This window comes from Clupea harengus, chromosome 5, assembly GCF_900700415.2.
Source record: "Clupea harengus chromosome 5, Ch_v2.0.2, whole genome shotgun sequence".
NCBI lineage: Eukaryota > Metazoa > Chordata > Actinopteri > Clupeiformes > Clupeidae > Clupea > Clupea harengus.
This window is the reverse complement of record NC_045156.1, coordinates 11,918,303-11,938,393: the sequence shown is the minus strand read 5'-3', so window position 1 is coordinate 11,938,393 and position 20,091 is coordinate 11,918,303. Positions and strand designations below refer to the sequence as shown.

At 40.5% G+C, this 20,091-nt stretch overlaps 2 protein-coding genes across 2 annotated transcripts; both read right to left on the bottom strand.

Annotated features, from left to right (window-relative positions):
• Positions 1-603: 603 nt before the first annotated feature.
• On the bottom strand, positions 604-5,581 carry LOC105908222 (homeobox protein Hox-C10-like). The gene is made up of 2 exons (XM_012836701.3): positions 4,296-5,581; positions 604-1,557 (listed from the first exon to the last, which is right to left on the bottom strand). The coding sequence occupies exons 1-2, from the start codon at positions 5,002-5,004 to the stop codon at positions 1,280-1,282; spliced, it is 987 nt and encodes a 328-aa protein (XP_012692155.1). The 5' UTR covers positions 5,005-5,581; the 3' UTR covers positions 604-1,279.
• Positions 5,582-12,713: 7,132 nt separating this feature from the next.
• Positions 12,714-16,131, bottom strand: hoxc11b (homeobox C11b). The gene is made up of 2 exons (XM_012836712.2): positions 15,220-16,131; positions 12,714-13,788 (listed from the first exon to the last, which is right to left on the bottom strand). The coding sequence occupies exons 1-2, from the start codon at positions 15,920-15,922 to the stop codon at positions 13,556-13,558; spliced, it is 936 nt and encodes a 311-aa protein (XP_012692166.1). The 5' UTR covers positions 15,923-16,131; the 3' UTR covers positions 12,714-13,555.
• Between the last annotated feature and the right edge of the window lie 3,960 nt (positions 16,132-20,091).

Genomic DNA, 20,091 nt, shown 5'->3' with positions numbered 1-20,091 from the left:
CCACACCACTGCTCATTTTTTATTTAACTAGGAGAGGAAAACATCGACCATGCTTGTACTGTCTTTCTTCGTGAAAAAGAAGGGTTCAAGTCAAGATATTCAGAGATTATACACAACATTATGGAAATGTATTCACCGCCAGCAATGATGGTGCCAAACAAACACAGCCAAACATGCTCGCCTCCAAACCAAAGAAAAGTAGTGCCAGCATTTGGTCCTACCTTACTCTCCTTCCGTCTCCCTGGCGAACGCTATCCGCGTTCCCGTGTTCCTCCTCCCGTCGCTTGTGTTCCATCGTATCCATTCCCTTTATGTCATATCCCCGTGGATTTTTGTTCCTCATCTAAGGATGAACACTGCGCTCTCAGCAACCGGAGAGTCCACAGCTTTGTGCGCCGTATAAAAGAGCGCCATCCCCAGCCTAGGCTCCGTGGCTAAGCCCGTCCTCCTCCTCACCTTTAAAACGCATCTTTACTGCGGCGGCTGCACATTATATTTGCAGATCATAAAATCCTGCTCGGGCGCTCTACTCCGACCATACTGACATTACTATTTTATGGCCTTGACTTATTGTGGTCACCTGGCTAATATTTAAATCAACGTTATGGTCGCTCTTCCACTTACATTGAAACTACCAGGATCTCTCTCTCTCTCCCTCACTCTCATTCCTTTCTTACTGTCTTCAAATCAACCATAAACGATACCAAGGGGAAAGACAGAAGGGAGAGATAATGCTCCAAAACCCGTTTTATTTATTTTTTTGTCAAACAGGCCGCTCATCGTTTGAAAAACTTGAATAATTTAGGATATGTGCCAAAGAAGTGCATGCATGCATTTCACTCAAAGTACACAAGGGGGGTAGTCCAGTTTATATATATCAGAAACGCAAGCAACAAATATGAGATGAATGCATAATACTTAATCGTAAAACAGACATGTATGAACATTAAGATTAAAATTGCACAATGTATTCTAATCTAAATACATCTTAAACTATCACCGACAAATATTTAAACATACACTAGGCCCAAGTTAAGTACAGCAGATTGGCCTGTCTGGCGTTTTAATTTTGACATCAGGCAAATACAAAACGCATGTCACTCATCACAGATCTGTGACAAGAAGCGCCATATTCGAACTATGAAAAGATGGAAAAACTCAGTTGTATACAATGGGATCTTTATTTCTCTGGGGTTGATAGCTGTTGCGTGTTTGTATTGTTTCCCGCAGTGGGTTATGTGAACATTTATGAATGCAAAGGTGGGCTTAAAAGTGCTGCTCAGGTGTAGTCATAACCCGAGGTCAGCTCTCGCACCCTGCTCTCCCGGTGGAATTTCTTCAGTTTCATGCGTCGGTTCTGGAACCAAATCTTAACCTGCCGGTCGGAGAGTGAGATATTCTTGCTGATCTCCAGGCGGCGCTCACGAGTAAGATACATATTGAAGAGGAACTCTTTTTCCAGCTCCAGTGTCTGATGTTTGGTGTATGGACATCTCTTCTTTCGGCCGCTTTTCGCTGTGAGCCAGTTACTTGCGACCATGGCCGGTTTAGATTCATCTGTTAAAATATAAGATAATTAAAAATGTAAAAAGAATCCACTTAAACTTAATTTTCAACTTGTATAACCCCAGAATATCTTAAGAAAAAAAGTACTAAGGACAGTGTAGAGATCACAGTCGTGAAATACAGTGAAATTGGGGGTTAGGTGAACAAACTAGTAACTTGAGTTATTTTACTTTTTACAATTTTTACTTTTACTGTCATCCTAATCACGAATTGTCATTTTCTTCTCACCAAATGATTCACCACCTTGCTGCCAAGTGTATCCTATAACTGCCTTTAATATTTATAATAAGCAACCCCTGTCACAGTGTGGACTCTTTCCGGAAAGGTTACTGTTTTAAGTTGAAACGTTTATTTAGCACAAACAAACCGCAACTGATGCCATTAACAAAATAGTTTGGTAGATTGAGTGGTTTTTAGCTCTTCCATTAATGAATGAGCACAAGCTACAGCTACATTCAATGAGAAAAGGGTATTGAATGTCTATAAATATTACAGTGCAGTATTCTTATGTGCGATGACTGTGTGTCCCGTTGTGCAAGCCATAAACGCAAGCGAGAGAGATTCCTATCCAAACGTTATTGACTTCCGCCTGCATTACATGGCCCAGCAGGACGAATAATAAAACGAACCATTCCATTCACAGAGAAGAGAGAAAAAACAGGAAACACCATTATTTGGACGGAACAAAGATGTTCAATGTCCCAAACATAGATTCTGACTGTTTCACGGTGTACTTCACAGTGAATTCATCCAGTAAAAAAGGCAATTCACCATACATTGTCTATCCAAGAGAATGGCTCTTAAAAACACAAACGCATCATCCAATAAAATAAAAAAGACACATTATTAATTTCTGATACACTCAACACCCTACCTTTTAGGGAAAAAAACTGCTTTTCCCCCTGTATCGTGTCTGTTCTTACATTGGTCAAAATCAAGTCTTTTGGAAGCTACTCGTCAATGTCACTGAAGAAATTCATGATAATGGAAATATAGAAGAAGTAGTAGTAGTAGCAGTAGAAGAAGTAATAATAATAACAATAATAACAAGAAGAAGAAGAAGAAGAAAAAGAAGATTATTTAAAACGTTATTATTAAACGTTATTTTTATTATTATTGTTGTTGTTAAAATATCTACTATAATATGATTTTCAATTACACTGCCTTATCAATAATATTCCTTTTTACGAGGCTACACAGGGTATAACTACAAGAGTTATAGTGCGAGTGTAGTTCCGGACATCTTGCGACGTGCAAATATTAAAATAACATAGCCAAGGTCAAGCTCTAAATATACAAAAATGTAATGTTTACAAGAATTAACGAATACATTCTCAAATAAGGCCCGACTTGGAAAGACATAAGACAACATAACTTTTGAGATTTGTAATGGGTACGCCGCAACACTTAATCACTGTATTAGCTACTTTAATCAGATAACAGTATTAAAACAGTTTTCAGCGATAACTGTGCAAGGAGGCACGGTGAAGTGATATGTTTGCCAAAATTATTTTAATTCCACAAGAGATTTTAAGGGTAGGGGTGGGGGAAGTGAGCATGATTGGTTTACATTTTGAGGTGCCCTAAGAAAGAGGTAAGCAGGGAGTCTACCTGAAGGCTACCAGGCCATATTCGTGCTATTTCTTTTTCGTACGAGTTACATAGTAAAGATGACCTCCTTACAAAAACATTGCACTGTGCGAAATATATGGCAGGCCTGTGCCATATATCATATAATATCATATTCTGATTCTGATTCTGATTCTGATTCTGATAAACGGAATGAGGTTGTGTCGATTCTTTATTTTGGATTCTAGTAGGCCACTGCAGTGGCTACTAGGCTACTTGGTAATATCAACATTTGTGTAACCTAATATATCCGTGTAGATAAATGCCATTTAGCCAAAATTGCATTAAGCTATAGGGCAAGTAAACACTTATGGAGCTGAGTGTACTTGTTATATGGCCTCGTTATCATGCGCTTGAACGCAAAACACGGCACTGGTATTGGAACCACGGTAAGATGATACAAACATGAACATATTTACCCCTAGTCTGACTAGGTAGTTTGCTAGTCATGGCACCCATATGTTGTTTAGTCCTCTTGTAAAATGGCTGCAGTGTAAAAGTGTAGGGTGCCTAGACTACTATAAAAATTGGCAGGCTATTTATATGAAAGGCCTGTTACCGTGTTGATGTCCTCGCCTGATCTCGATCTCACCTTTCAGTGTCCAAGATTCCACATACACGCCGAATTGTGGTGGTAAATCAAAGAAAATACTCAGATTAAAAAGAAAAGTAGTATATGTGTGTTTGAAAGATGCATTTATCATTCACAGGTTACAATCTAAAAACGCCTCTCCCCATCCCACCAACTCTTTAATGTGTGTGTGTGTGTGTGTGTGTGTGTGTATGTTTGACCGGGGTTTTAGTGGTCTGCATTTCTGATTAGTTAGTACATATAGGAATATAGAATATAATATAGGAAATAAAATAGCAAATACGGATTAGAGAAGGAAACATAGGTGTGTGTGTGTGTACTTTTGCGTGCGTGCGTGCGTGCATGAGTGTTTCTATGTTTAAGAAAGAGGGAGGGGTGTGTGTGTGTGTGTGAGTGTGTGAGAGTGTGAGTGTATTTACAAAAGAGTTGGGTAACAGGACCTGTGTGTAGTGTTTGTTTGTGCGTGAGTCTAAGTGTCTGTATGTCTCAGTGTGTGGCATGTTATTACCTTTCACCTCGCTGTCTGAATTATCTGTGTTACAGTCCGTCTTGAGAACATTCTCCTTTTCTGAGAGTCTTTTAGGCGCGCTATCGTCGTTTTTAAATTCGAGCAAACTAGAGTTCAGGCTGACTTTGCAGGTGTCGGTGAACGGCTGCGTAGCGAGCGTCTCAGGTTCAGGTACATGGACGGATGGGAACCCCGACTTTAGCCCGCTAACTTGGAGTGTGTTTTCGCTCGCGTACTGAAGGCGCGCACTTGGCATGTCCTCTTCAGAATCTTGGAGTCGATTGGAGCGACTGATGTCTGTCATCTGAGTGTACGTGGAGAGTTCCACCGTCTCTTTACATCCGATACTGGCGGGACGGTAGTGGGAATTTACAGAGACTTCAACGCCCGATGACAAAGGGCTTAGAAACGAAGGTCGGGCAACAGGCTGTTCGGATGCGCACATTTTTTGATCTTCCCTTAGAGTGTCCATTGGCAATACATAGTGTTGATGTGGATATGCGCCCACCAGTGCGCTCTGAGACTGGTGACGTTTAGAGAGAGAAGCGATTCCATAATTTCTCACCAAGGAGCAGTCATACTCGGCGCTTTGCACGAACATTCCGGAACTGCCGAAATAGCTATCACCTCTGCAGGCGGCGGGTCCTTCTACGGGGGTGTTCATGCGGAGGGAAGCGCTGGCAGCGGACATGCCGTTTGGGCATTCCATTTTATCACCCTACAGCTCTTATTTTGATACAACACCACAGATGCTTCCAAGAGGATTATGATAGTTAGAGAGTGACATATTTGAGTTGGATGAAGGGAGGGGAAGAAGGAGAGTAGGGAGGAGGGAGGGGAAAGGAGGGGGACGTCAAAAAAACATCAGTGACATAATTATGAAGGTACGACCGTGCCACGTGACTATCAGACCAATAGGAGCTTGAAAGTGGCCTTGATGCGCCAGACGGAGGTGACGTCACAGGGGTCAAGTTGTAGAGTGTTGTGATGTTGCGCGGAGCAAGGGTGCCATCTTCCAGGCCAAATGTAGTAACTGCATGCAGGCCAGAGAACAAAGAAACAGTCGATGGTGTTGCAAGTCAAGCGCATGGAGGAAGGGTAAATCACAACAAACAAAACTACATTTCTAAGTCTTCAAATATAAATATCAAATGGTTTATTTGTTCCAAATATTGAAACGAGGAAAGGATATTTCACTATGTTCTTGCAAGGAAGTCTCTAATAAACCCGTCATAGGAGCGCATGTGAGTTAATTTGGCCTATCACTTATTTTATATTTAAATGAGAATTGATGCCAATTAGACAAATATTCTGGTGCAATTTAACTCTTAGTTTTGCGAAAGAGATGGAAATAATCTAGACCTATTTATTGGAGATGATGGGCTACGTTTTTAACTATGTCATGTCTCTTTGATGGTTTCAAACAATTAAAATGCTATACCATCGTATATTTAGACAATACTAATACAAAAAAGAGAAAGCACATTTGGATAAAAAGCGCAAAAATGTTTTCGTGATTTTCGCAAAAGCTTACAATTGCATAGCCCCATGAGCAGTGTGAACATTTGAAAAATCAGTTAAGATAACATTCGTCTATGTATAATCTTGCTTCGAAACATAATATCTAAAATAATATTATGTATCATGGTGCCTGGCTGGACATATAAGAATGCATAATGGGTTCTGTGAATAGATGGCTTTAATCTCTATGTAAACACGAAAAATTTGTAGGCGTGTGCGCTGTTAAATTATTCGAAGAAGACTATATGTACAATGTATTTACAAAAATAAAATACTAGACTCGAGTCGTCTTGTGAAGTTTTCATGATATTGTTATCTCAAGTGCATGAACTAATATTTTCTTTATTTTGCTGTATCCCATCGCTGGTACGTATGTCAACTATATGGTCCTGTTCAGTGGTTTATTCTATTAGAAGATTACTCGATTATTTATTAAGAAGCGAATGAGATGCTTCACTGTTTTAGCCGAAGGAATTCTTGGGCTTTTTTTCTAAAAAAATTTCACTGACCTCTCGAGCCTGTTAAGCAGAAAAGCTCTTTAGAAATACAGGTATTTTTATTGGAGCGGATGTCACCCGTATCTAATCATTGGCAAATAGTAGCTATGCAGCTACGTCAGAATTTATTCAAAATAATCCTCCTTCGAGCATTCAATTGATGCCACAAAGAGTGAAACAAATAACCAAAAGAAGGGGAAGACAGGGGGAGGCTAATACACGCTATAAAATCCACTGCTAATACTGGAACCACTGACACTTAGTTAACAACGTTGTAGCTCCTTGTAAATGGAGTGAAAGTTAAAAACAGGTCGTCTTTATAGTTCTGAAAACTTAGGCTGGAAATCCACTCTCCTCTCCTAGGACAAATACTTTGAGACAAAGAATGTACTTGAGTATGGTGTATGATTTCTCTACAAAGCTTCTTGCACTGTAACTTTATTTGGTTCTAGTCCTTGGGTTTCAGCGACTATAAAGGTGCAGGCTCGCTTTCAATGGCGCCGACACGGAGGTCAATAACACTGACCCCACCATTCCAACACAAACTGCACAGTTTTGCCCCCTCCGTGAGTTCTGTTGTTGAAATGATGTATTCTCATTACATGTGTAGGATTTAGTACGACTTAAGTTTGATTCCGATATGTTTTCTGTGATCACAAAGAGTCGTGCTGGAACCACATGTGGCTATCTGTGTGTGGGAGTCTTTCTCTCTCGTCTCTCTCCGCGTGGATATGCGTTTAGTGTGTGCGTGCGTGCGTGTATGTTTGTATGTGTGTATGTCTGTCTGTTTGGTTTAACATAGTTCGGTGTGTGTACACAAATGTCCTAATCAAGAGTTCTCCTCTTACCTTAAATGAGGATTAAATTCCATTGAGATCTGGTTATTACGATGTTACAACCGACGTGAGTCCTTAGAGAAATACTAGCATGTAATTACAGCACTTTAAAATGACAAAGGCATTGCTTTACATTTTGCAACATTTTCCCTTCCTCGTAGGTTACACCTAGTCTACAAAGCACTGGGGATGTGATGACAATTATTCCATCATAAATGAGGACAGTTTTAATGCTTGTTTTAAATAGATAACTAAGACTGCAATCAAACAGGTGTAATCTGTTATTTGAATATAAGCATTTACTTGTACGTTCAATTCTAACTTAAAAGATGGGTAACTCTGAAGAATGATTTGGAGTTTGAGGATTTTTTTAGGCACAGACGAACACACTAAATACAGACTGCATTTCTATGTCAAATAGTGAATATTTTTAATTACCTTGTAATATTGTTATTACCTCCCAATAACATTGTTATTACTTTCTCTAAAACAAACAGTCTTCAGGCATGCGGTAGGAAAAATACATCCAAATCATTGCAATAATTCAGTGACTTAATCAGGGACTAACACTACATTCTAGTGGCATTACAACTGGTTAAAATGAAAGGCTTAATTTAGACACATATAGTAGCCTCACAGGCATCATGTGATGCTCCGAAACTCGTTAAAATATCTATCCAAATGTAAAAAAAAACCCAATGGATTAATAAAGAGATATATGCCTTATATTTGCAGTGTTGCAGCTGACTACAGTATCCGGTAACCTACACTACGGTGTCTTATGACAGACTGGACCGTTAGATACGCTTAATTCAGCGATACATAGACGATTAGCGGCCATTTGGGAAGTATAGGAGGACAAATAACCTGTGCGTGCCAGCGTGTGATGAATATTTTTGTGTGGTAAAAAATGAATCTTGATGTTGTTGACTTGACTGATTGTTCAGTATGTGCTGTTCTAACTTATAACGGTACTTCGAATACAATTGTCTTCCGAATGAATTGGGGTACAAAGTGTGTGTGTATGTGCGTGTTTCTGTGTGTGTGTGTGTGTGTGTGTGTGTGTGTGTGTGTGTGTGTGTGTGTGTGTGTGTGTGTGTGTGTGTGTGAATGACAGGAGATGAAAAAGTGGTCATTAAAGAGGTCATTAAAGTTCACACCTGGCAGTACCTGATCTGCTCATTAAATTGGGCTTAATTCAAGAGCATGCAACAAATTAAATGCCATTTGTGTCGATCTACCTGTCCATACATCCACAGCAATAAAACACTTAATATTATTCACTGTCTTTCTTTGTATCATCCATGTTGTTTGATTGGCTTTCTCCAACTGCCCATTTATGAAATGGTATTGTACTGCCTTACATCAGTGAGTTTAAAATGTCTGATTACTATTGCCATGCTTCAAACCAGCAAAATCTTCTGTTGGTTTAATGCAGGCCACTGTATTTTTTAAGTAAATACGATTTCCTCACTCTGAAGTACCTTGCGTTTTATCTTCTGTTTTATTTATCAACACATTACTCTGGAAAGATGCTATAATTCTGGTTTACGCAAGGCACGGAACGGTAAGCATAATCTGACATTTAAAACAAGCAAAATATCCTCTCCTGCTAGCAAGTGTGCTGGCGCTAGCAAGTCCAGCTACTGACATCATCTGAACTCCATTTTTAATGACAGATTCATGATATCGATATAACAGTTTGTATCATACGTTAAAAGCATATTCTCACATATTTCTATTCTTCTGCACGCATTTGTATCGAACATAATATATGTGCTATATTTTTCTAGGCAACAAATGCAAGATGCACTACTTACTGCCATGTGGTATGGTCATGTGAAGCCGTTTTACTGCTACATAATTATGTGGCCTGAGAAATCTATCATGTGATCGCCATATTTATATGAACCAGCACAACATAAATACGAGGAGCACAAGGCAAACCTCGACAATCTGAGCCTCGAAATAGCTCCAGGGTATGGCAAAGGGTTAAAATAGTTTTCATTCGCTGGAGAATGCAGACATCTTGCCGACAAAAATGAAATCATTAAACAGCTGAAGTGGCAGCTAAAAATGAATTGCTCGACCTCAGAAGTTAGCAGTGTAAAACTCTTGTATGTTAAATCTAATTACAAATTCGCCTGCTGTGTGATCTGAAAGGCTGTCTGTATTCCATTAAAATAGTTTCCATTGAGGTGGCCTTGTACACATACATAACCAAAAGTGTACACATATTGTGCAGTTGGTAAAGCCTTGGTAATTCAAATAAACAAGTTCGGAGCGCACCTTAACGCAATTGTAGATACGTCTCGGCAATCTGCTGCTAGTTGTATATTGTATATGTAAGGGTGCATGCTTAAGGTCGCAAGCGCTTGTGCTCTTTAGGTTCAAAAAGGTGTAGTCCAATTAGGACGCCCACAGTGCGAATAAGAATTTCATGTAACAGCAGCCTTTGTGAAGTAAAAACACGCGTTTTGTATGCCTGTTGAAAACTATTGGGACATCTGAAGAATCTAATTCAGCTCAGAGACATTCACCCTACCCCTCAATCTACGACACGTCAAGTTATTTGCTTCAGATGGTATCTGTTCCTGTTTCATGACTTTCCTCTACAGCCAGCATATGGTTTCTTGTATCCTCTTGGCTTCAAAGTGTTGTTTTCTCAGTGCGGAAACTTCGCCTTGTAGCAACAAACCAAAAGTGACACATCAAACATTTCAAAGCAAGGCAAACAGTCCTCTGAGACCAAGAATAATCATTCATTTAATTGTATGTTGGCAATAGCTCCTCCCTGATCACAATTCGTATTACTCTGTTTTATGACGTCACGGTAGAAGGACGAGGAGCATTCCTCTCTACTTTGAGTGGCGTGAGAACCCGCCACACATAGATGATTACCTCAGCTGTAGTCCAAACACGCCCGCTTCATAGGCAGACACAACATGAAGAAGGAGAAGGAGGCGGGACCCAGGGAGGCCCTGGAATATGATGCCGGCGAAAGGGGTCCGTGGTCGTGAAAATCTGTGGGCCAGGTCTAAGAACTCCTGGCAAGATGTGAGTGCAGTGGCTCGAGATTCTTGACCCCCCCCCCCCCCCCCCTTAAAAACCCATCGTCGTTCTTCAAAATACTCACATACAAACACACACAGCTGGACACAAGTTAATTTTGGCATAATCGTGTACATTTACCAATGAGAGAATTATTGTTCTTGCGTGCCATTTAATCGTTCTTAGTGCTATGATTTCTACTTGCAGTGCAGCACTGCAGTAAGGGAACATTCTGAATACGTTCCCTTACAAAATGTCATGACTACCCTGACAGATCACTACTACAGCTGATCGGGGTCGTTCTCGTCATTTACTTCATACGCCCAAGTAAATAGCCTTGACTGAAAAAAAAAACTTTGGGGCATTTTATTTGGCTATTAAACTTCTGACCACACGGAATAGGCCTAATGAATATGGTTTAAGTCCCCAAATACTAAATACTCTAGAGACCTTACATGACAACCGTCTAAACAAAACGGGTGGTTAGACTTGATTTTATGCGCAGAGTCGCAGACAACCATAACGTCAGTGTTGGCGCAAGACGCATTGTTAAGCAATTCCAAGATATCATATTTACAACAAGAGGAAACAAGATATGGAACACTCGGCGACACATTAACCGAGAGCAAAATATACTTAAAAGTAAACGCCCACTCGAGTTTTAGGCACTTAGGTGTTGAAATAACTACGTCGCCTTTGCTGTGCAAAGAGCATGTTGCTATGTACGTAATCAAAAGTGCAGGGTCTATTTGCAATCCACCATAATTTGAGAAAACCCATTGCAGGCTAGATTTAAATTAGGCCTACAGCGTGGTCTAAATTCTTCCGTGTGAATTCATTGATAACTTATTAATGTTGGAAAGTATATGTATTGAAGTGCACAGCAGAAATGGTATAGATTCTTGAAATTTCAGCTTCTTTAAGATTATTTTCCCCAGCGAAGCCTTTCGCTCCAAATGTCAAGGCCCCATTATTGCAGTGCAGTTATCCTGACCCTAGGTTGGTCAGGAGGTGATTACCTGCCACCGTTTCACAACGTTACCAAGGCAATATTGGATTTTCTCAACAGCCCCCACCTCTTGGCTCTCTCCGCCACCTGATTGGCCTGCTTTTCCCTCGGTCCCCAGATTTCCGGGGGCAAAGCCACTCTCAGATGGAGCTTTATTGCGCAGGGTTAAAGGTGATGGCCTTGACTTCACGGAAGTTCAAAGACAATATCTCTCCTCTGCATGCAACCATATAAGCAGTAGTTGAACTCGAGAGGGATTGAAATAGCATTGCATGCATTCATAAATAGGCCTACTTGTACCTTTGTCGTGAGAACGCTCTAATTTTAAAACCACACAGAAATCTGTTCCGTCACTCCCTTAGGTTCACACCAATCAGTGCTTATAAAGTTGAATTTCCCAACTTTCACTGTGAAAATTAATGACGGTTTTTTATTATTATTTAAGAGATGAAGCTATTAAATAGTGTGGATATCGGTGTGCAAACTCTTTAACAATATTTGTGCATGGACGACGTTTTCGACTTATGCTTGTTTACGGCGGAAGGAATCTCACTCCACTTGGCAGAGGGTGCAATTAAGAGAAAAATGGCTATTTAGTGCCTTGGTCTTTACGACGGTGTCTAGACTGGACGAGTTTTCAAATGACCGCTGGATATTTCCTTTAGTGCCCACCTCCCACCTCAAACACACGTACACACACGCACACACAAATGTGGTTTTCTTTACACGTAGGTCATACCTGGACGAAAACCAATTCAGCATTACAAAGCTCTACTAACTCTTTGCAGACATTTTGTAAAAAAAAAAAAAACATCCCCAAATGATTAAGACAGAGCGATGGACTTCATTGCCGTGACAAATTATAAAAAGGGTCCTAATAGTTGTTAACTGTTTTCTAAAAGCTGGGAGAGGTATATTATGAACAACACGGCCTTTTCACAATCAGTGATTTGCGAGGGGAAACACTTTCTGATTTGCCAATTACAATGTAGCGATTTCAAAGGCCATATAGGGCCTATGTTTCCCATCAATCTCCCCCTTATACCTGTGCAAGACTCAGAGAGGGCATTCAAGTTTTTGACGATGTTAGTGGATTGTTGTGATTAGACTGATTCTTGAGTTTTACTGTTAAAATACCTTAATGGCAGCTCGTCAAGGAATGACTGCACCTAGACTTTCCGTGCTCCCCGGGAATAAATGTGGTGTAAAGGTTAAGTTATTTGTTCACAGGTGACGATTTAATCCGTTTTTACACTGTTCACTGTGCAGGCTAGGTGAGACCGGAGTGACTTAATCCAAGCAGTTTAAATAGTGACAGTCAGTAGGCCTAGGGGTGTTCACTTACAGGCCAATATGTGACACATGTACACATTTCAGCAGGATAAAGCAAAATAATAATACATTAACGCACTGCCAAACATTCCAGAATAAATAACTGAAGTCATGTATGAAATGTGTAAAAACGGCAATGTGAAAACAATTCATAGAGCATGCTGGAATCGTATTAATTTAAGAATCGCGTATTTGTTTATTTTGAATTATACATTCTTATTTAGATGCATATATGCAACGACTTTATCCTCCCGTCAACCGCATAACATGTAAACAGCAAGCATTACACAATTAGCTTACAATGGCGCCGAACAATAAGCCTTACATTCTTCCAATCAGATTTTCAGTTCTTGCAGAAATAGCTTTTCGGCAACGAGATAAAAAGTACTTAAGAAATTAAAATACATATTTACAATCAAAACTACACGATTGCATAGTCTCTTCACTATTACTGCGTAAAGTGTGTCATCACAGTCTGTGGCTCTCTTGCACACATCATTTTTGTAGAAATTATCTACAAAAACACGAAAAGGGATGCGTGTTGATAAAGGAAAGTGGTCTTATTTTACATCTTTTTGACGAGAAATTTGAGACATACAATACGGTAAATAACAAGAAACCGTTCACATATTTGGAAACGTCTTAAACGATCTTTTCACCCGTTCTTTCAACTATAACATAGGCCTAGGTTTATACACAAATCCTCCCACTGACAAAAATGCCTGCGCGCAAACCACCAGTCTTTCTCTTATCGCATGTCTTAAGATAGGCTACGGCCTTAAAGATCTTTCATTAAAAGATGCAAGACCTTTGTAGGCTTTTGAAGTATGTAGCATAAGACATGCCGACAAAAACAACTTAAATCGATTAGCTTGTTTACCGCTTCCAGTCCCTTCACCCAAACACACAAGGCTTTTTAGCTGAAGTCGGCGCTGGCTCCATCCAAGGACGATTTCATCTGAACGATCACTGATGATGAATACGACTTTCCAAATCTAAATTTGGGGTAACTGTTCACAATAAAGGGTTGCCGGAAAAATACTGCAAGCGGTCTCGGCTCAATTTCTTTTCTTTCATCCTGCGGTTTTGGAACCAGATTTTGACTTGCCGGTCGGTCAGATTAAGCATTCTGGAGAGCTGCAGTCGTTTCTCCTTGTTGATGTACACATTAAAGAAGAACTCTCGCTCAAGTTCTCGGATCTGAAACTTGCTGTATGGACATCTCTTCTTCCTCGTCCGAGGGGTACCTTAAAACAATAAACCAGAACAAAAAGAAACAGAGACATGGGGGAGAGAAAACAGAGAAGGCAAGGTCAACAACATCTCTAGTGTGACGTGACACAAGCACGCCATAGGCGACTCGTTCAAGGCTAAAATATATCTAAATGACGACTAAACGACATCCTAAATAACTGGAAGTGGGTGAAAAATGAACACTGTAACACACATCCAAGCCACACCTTAACCAGATGATTCCCATATTATCTAGTCAACAGTCCATTTCACAGTCTATTCAGTGACACTGAAACAAGCATGGAACATGAAATATTAATAATTCCTGTCAAGCAAAGGCCTATGTCACGGTGCACCATGGACTAAGGTCCTTTGCGCAACTTTTACCTATCAAGTACCCCGTGGCTTACAACACAGCTGCTAATTTTTAGAGCGGATATATTAAAGCCCTGTTTTTCCAATCTTGGGGTAACTTCTCCATTGCGGTTCAGAGGCACAAACATCCAGCACGACGGTCATAACATAGGAGGTATTTCTCCGTATTTTTGTTACTGAGCAGCAAATTGGTAACGAAGGGAATTCATGGGTAGCGTGAGTTACAAACACACACTACGCGCTAATGAATGAGAACACATAGCGCCCCTAAGCAGAGTGTGGCCTGTGTAACCCATTTTCTCCACAAAATAATGAAAAACTGCTTAAGGTTAGGGGGATGCTTTGAAATATCGAAGCTCTAAATGTTTTATAAATTAAGGCACACATATTTAACTATTTCAGTGGATCCGTTGTCCATGCTGTTCTCTTTTGACATTATAGGTTATAGTACTGGGTAGCAATATCCATTACAGTGGCAACATTTATCACTACAGATAATAGGCTACAGCAATTGTAATAGAACAATTAAGTGACCAAGAAGAGCATTACTTGCGTACTTTATATTTTCTCAGAGGAGCAACACTGGTGTCAGTATACATGCTATTCATTAACCAACAGGGCAACTACTTATTTTCACATTCAACCCTAAGTTCCATGAACTCAACCACTGTTATATTTGAGAATTGGACAGCAGGCTACTTTGCATGCAGGCTGCTAAAATTTGCCATTCGCCAAAAGCAGTGTTCTGCCCAATTGCTTTTTACCCTCGACGGCCCCGCAAAACAACCCTTAAAATGCCCAGCGCAAGTTCATGATCAAAGTTAGCATTTGTCACAATAGCTTGCTCTTAAAATTTCACAGACTCTAAGATAGCAGTGCCTGTGTGTAACATATCGTTTTTCCAAAGCGCTTTCCCATCGTAAAAATTCTTCGTGTTGGAAGAAAGAGCTTTGTAGGTTATAATAAAATCCTTTGAATGCTTATAAAACTCCACATAAAATCTGACCGACAAAACACCGGGCTAGTCCCTTAACCTTTTTTCTCCCCCATTTACAGCTGCGGGTACCTACTGGAGTGGCTGTTTTTGCTAGCGCCGCTGTCGTCTTTCGTGCCCGAAGAAGAGGCGCATGAACCCGAGTTTGTGTTTTCTTCTTCATCCTCTGGATCTTTTTCCGGGTCCGCTGCGCCATGCGGGGCGTTTGGCACTTGAGACGCCGGGTCCGGCTTGCCTACGTTCCCCTTCTGCGAGCAGTTCTCCGTGGAGCTGTTTTCCGTTCCGCAGTGGGCGCCGTCGAAAAAGCGGTCAAAACCTTGGGGCAGTACATTGTTCTTCCCCACGCCAGTGTAGAAGCCTGTTGACGGGTGGTTGGAGGTCGGGTGATGATGGTGGTGGTGGTGGTTGTATACGCTCTCGTTCTTCATCAGCATTTCTGTCATGGTGGATGATGGCGGAAGGCAGTCTCTGTGCACCAGGTCCTCCCCTGAGTAGCAGGATGCATAGTTTCCTCTATGGTGCCATTTACCCGAGGGATCCAAGCCGTAGGATACGTCCCGAACCGGTTGCACTTGCGAGAGGTTCGTGGAATATGGGTAGGTAATCTGCCGCGACGGGGCCTGTGGCAGAAACGAGGAGACGGCGGAAAATTCAGGCACGTAGTAGGTGCAGCTGGGGAGATAGAGGTTGGAGGCGCAGCCCGCTCGCTCCCCGAACTCGGAAGTCCTGTCTTTTCGCGTCTGGGAGCAGAAGTTGCCCAGATTGACCGAGTTAAACATCGTTCTCCCCGTTCACTCGCTCTATAGATAGATGTTTTGGATTCGAACTGCAGAAGGGGAAAATTTGGGAAGGCGAGATGACGCGCCATCCGTCTAAGTCACCCTTAGACACGTGATCGAAAGTAGATATTGTCATATATCAATTTGGAACACTTACATGCGTAGGAGTGGTTCACTTAGGTAAGATATAGGAGGTAGAAGCGATTGGTTTTCAAAGATCGCATGAACATTATGAAAATTGGTGACAGACATTGCATCGTTTTCTCTGCTATACACACATAAACACTTCAATCAAATTATGAATATGTTATGGCACATGCGCACCACACCAAAGTATAGGGTAGTGTGTTACACCCTCACTCGCGATGCTATTTATACCTCTTCATACTCTCTTTGTCGTTGTTCTTAACTCTTAAATGTTGCTCTTATTGTTACAATACTTAATAAAGTCGACATAAACAGCACAGTATAAGATACATTCCATAAAATAATTGTTATTTTCCCGAATATAGAGTACTGAGGTATCAAAAGGATCTTTCCTAATTAAACACATATAACGACCCATTTAACAAAACATAATTACATACTTTATATAGGGCAATAAAGGGCAGGTCAATGACTTCTCTCCCATGAATTCATATTCTTCTTTCAGTTTCCAGAGTCGGATGCCTCTGCAAGCATCTTCATCATCTGTATTAAAACACTTGATGAATTATTAGAATGTATTCACCCCACATAAGAGTAGTGCAATAACAATTGCTCAGATTGACAATAAAACAACAATATGGCTAATCATCTAGCTAACAGTTTTTAATGGTAATGTTAGGCAACCGCCTCACTTAAACAGGCGTAGTTTTTTTTATGTATGTAAATACGATGAAAACAACCAGAGCCAACGCCAGATTTGGACCCTGCAAAATGTATATGGGCAGCAGCAAGGAAAAGCTAATAATTGCTCTCTCTCTCTCTCTCTCTCTCTCTCTCTGCGTGCGGGTGTGTGTGAGAGAAAGAGAGTAAGCGAGTGAGAGAGTGGGAGAGAGAGAGAGAGAGAGAGAGAGAGAGAGGGAGACGGATGAGGAGAGAGGGACTATATGTATTTGAATGCATGTGATCACAATCGCTTGCCTATGCACAATTATTTTTAGACATTAACGCTGTTCCTCACAGTGTTAGACATGAAGATTGTTTTAGACTAAACAGAGTTTTAGCGGATTTATGTTGAGAAATTGTGCAAAGTCTACTGGCCTACTCAATAGCATTTACATTTACAAATGTGTGAGGTCCCCTTAAATGTTGTGACTGTAATCGCTTCACTCTTATGAATTTATTGTCTGATTTACATTCGAGATAAAAACTGCCAATAAAATGTCTTTGATATAACATTTCCTATACAAGTGTAGCATTTCCCTGGAATAGGCCACGCTTACATAAAGGAGCAGATGCCGCCGCCCTTTCCTCAACTCTTTCTTTGAGACATCCGTTTGTTAATTCGGCTAAATTTCCTTTGACAAAATACAAGACTGGAATAGGTCATACTGATTTGTTAAGGGTGTCCTTGTTTGCATTCGACAGAATATTTCCCAATATCTGCTAATTATTGGTCGGGTTATTGTCTAAGACATAAACTGCCTGTCAAACATCCCAGATGCAAAGCATCAAAAACACAAGAATCATCCTGCTTCGGCGATACTCATGTTGTGAATGACGAATATTTTAAACGCGTTTACAATCACACAATCAGTAATTTTTTAAAAGTTTTAAATCATACTGCCCAAGCATTACGCACGTATTTTCCGCCGAAAAACAGAAAGGCCTAACAGACTAAGGTCAGTATCCGTTTCATAGGAAGGTATGTGGTCGCGGTATTAACGTCGGACAGTTGGTTCAAAAGCCCCCTTTTCCACAGATAAAAGGTTGAAGTGTAAGACGCCTTCAATCAAGTACAAAGAAAGCAGACAGCTGTCCAGACAGCACTTGAATTTGACCACTAAAATCCTCCAAGCGACTCGCCTGCCATAAAACGTCGAATAGCAACAGAGCGACACAAGTAGTCACACGTTTGGGGAGACTTTGAGACAGAAAATAGCCTACATTGGACTATTCTGAAGTAATAACTATTGCTTTATTCACAGCTATTCAATATGTGTTGGATACTAGCCGCATCTGTATTTCTCTCATATCCTACATGCTCACCCAAGTTACGCAGTAACTATCTTAAAGTATTTAATAAATGCATGGGATCATATCTTAACGTGAGTATGAAAGTCAATAAGGGATAGAAGGGTTAAACAGTAGTATATAATAAAGTGTGTGGTACAAATACGGTTTATATCAGTAATATCTGTCTACTTCTTGTCATATTGGGGGGGGGAGTATTAGATTGAATAAAACTGTATATCGGGAACAGTATAACTAATAAACAAATAGTCTTGAAAAACGATATCTTCTTCCTGGGCCAGTCTACCGTATATGACCATTAAGCGACCATCTTTCTATCACTTAAGCGTTTGCAATTGCGGCAGTGGCTCGGGGTAGTCGTTTTCATTTAATCATGCTAAATGTATTTCTTTTATCAGAAGATTACGTCTCTCCAAACCAGTCACCACGTGAGTTGTGTGCGTGTGTCTACTGTGGACATATCAATATGAAACGCCAAAACATTTTCTCATCATCCAAGCCTACTAGCAATAGGACCCTGGGGATGAATAGTGGGTCTTAGACCTTCCTCAAATAAAGTCATTTTTTGTCAACCAAATTGCTGAGTGTTGCGTTTTCTGAAGTTGTCAATCACTGCACGCTGCGCTTCTCCATGCAGGTGATACGAGAAATAGCACAGATAAATTCAAGGTTTGCACAGGTAAGATGTAGCCTTGCAGCTTCAGTATAGGCTCGGGTCCCGGAGGTTGTAAGAACGCAAGCGCTGTTGTAAATATTTCCCATTCTCTGTTTGAAAACAACACTGTTGGGGAGCAGACTTTACGACATGTGTCTGTCTGCGGAATCTAAGCAACGCCTCGGCACTCTTTACTATATCAGTAAAAACTGTGAGAATTACAGACTGCTTCTTAAACCCTACAAAAATGAAACCCCAGTAAGAAAAATCAAGAAGGAGTGAGCTCAGCCGATTCTCTCTCAAGGCAGTGGTCAATTTTAGGCGTCCATCGCCCACTGCACATAAATCGGCTCAGAAACAAGCGCTAAACGTGGCAAGCGTGTGGAATAACATTATTGTCCCCTCATGGCTCAGATCATTTTAATTGGATGTAAGCCAGGCTATTAAACTCGCTTGTCTGAGCTGTGAACAGTTTCGAGCGTCAGAAAAAAGGCCCTCGATAACACTGAGGTCCTGTGCAACATACCGAGCCGCAATGCTTGTGAACAGGAATCAGGTTTTTACCATAGAGCCCCCATGCGTGCTAACACCATTTGAAGCACATTGTGGCCACTGCATGAGAACTATCAAATATGCCTAAATGCAAAGGGCCAATTTCAGTAGTAGACACAGAATAAAATAAAATAAAGCGCGAAAAACTAGGTATACAATATATTCATGGATGTAGTATTTTTACTAGTACATAGTACATTTGGAGATGAGCGTAATATTATATGTGCCATTTGATGTTTCATAACGTCAAATTGTCAGCAATTGTGCATTATGAATGCATTGTTTAAAAACTTTGCCTGCAAAGACTAAATCGGGAATGCAAATGTCCATACTGATGTGTATGTGTGTAAAATGCAACGTATGCAATTGGCAACCTAATGACTGGGTGATAACGCAGAACGCCGTACAAGACTGTTTAGTTCAAATTCTGCTTGTTGAGGTATTGTATGCTTAAACTAAAAGAGACCTACACCTTAGACCGTCTTGGTAATTTATTACAATGGTTGGTCATATAATGGCTGCCATAACAAGGAAAAAAGACGTCTGGTGCTAACAGAAATATTTTAATAACCACAAGCTAAGGTGTGGTCTGACCACTGCAGCGAATCTGTGTTGACAATAATCTTCCTTAATGACAAGCAATTGTTTAACATTCATACACAACACATCAAAAGGACTGCAAAACTCTTTATATATACAGCACAAGAGTCATTCTGTGCCTTGTAAAATAAAGGAAGCCCTTAAAATTGCAAAGTTTTCTTTTTCTCCCATTGCTGACACATAT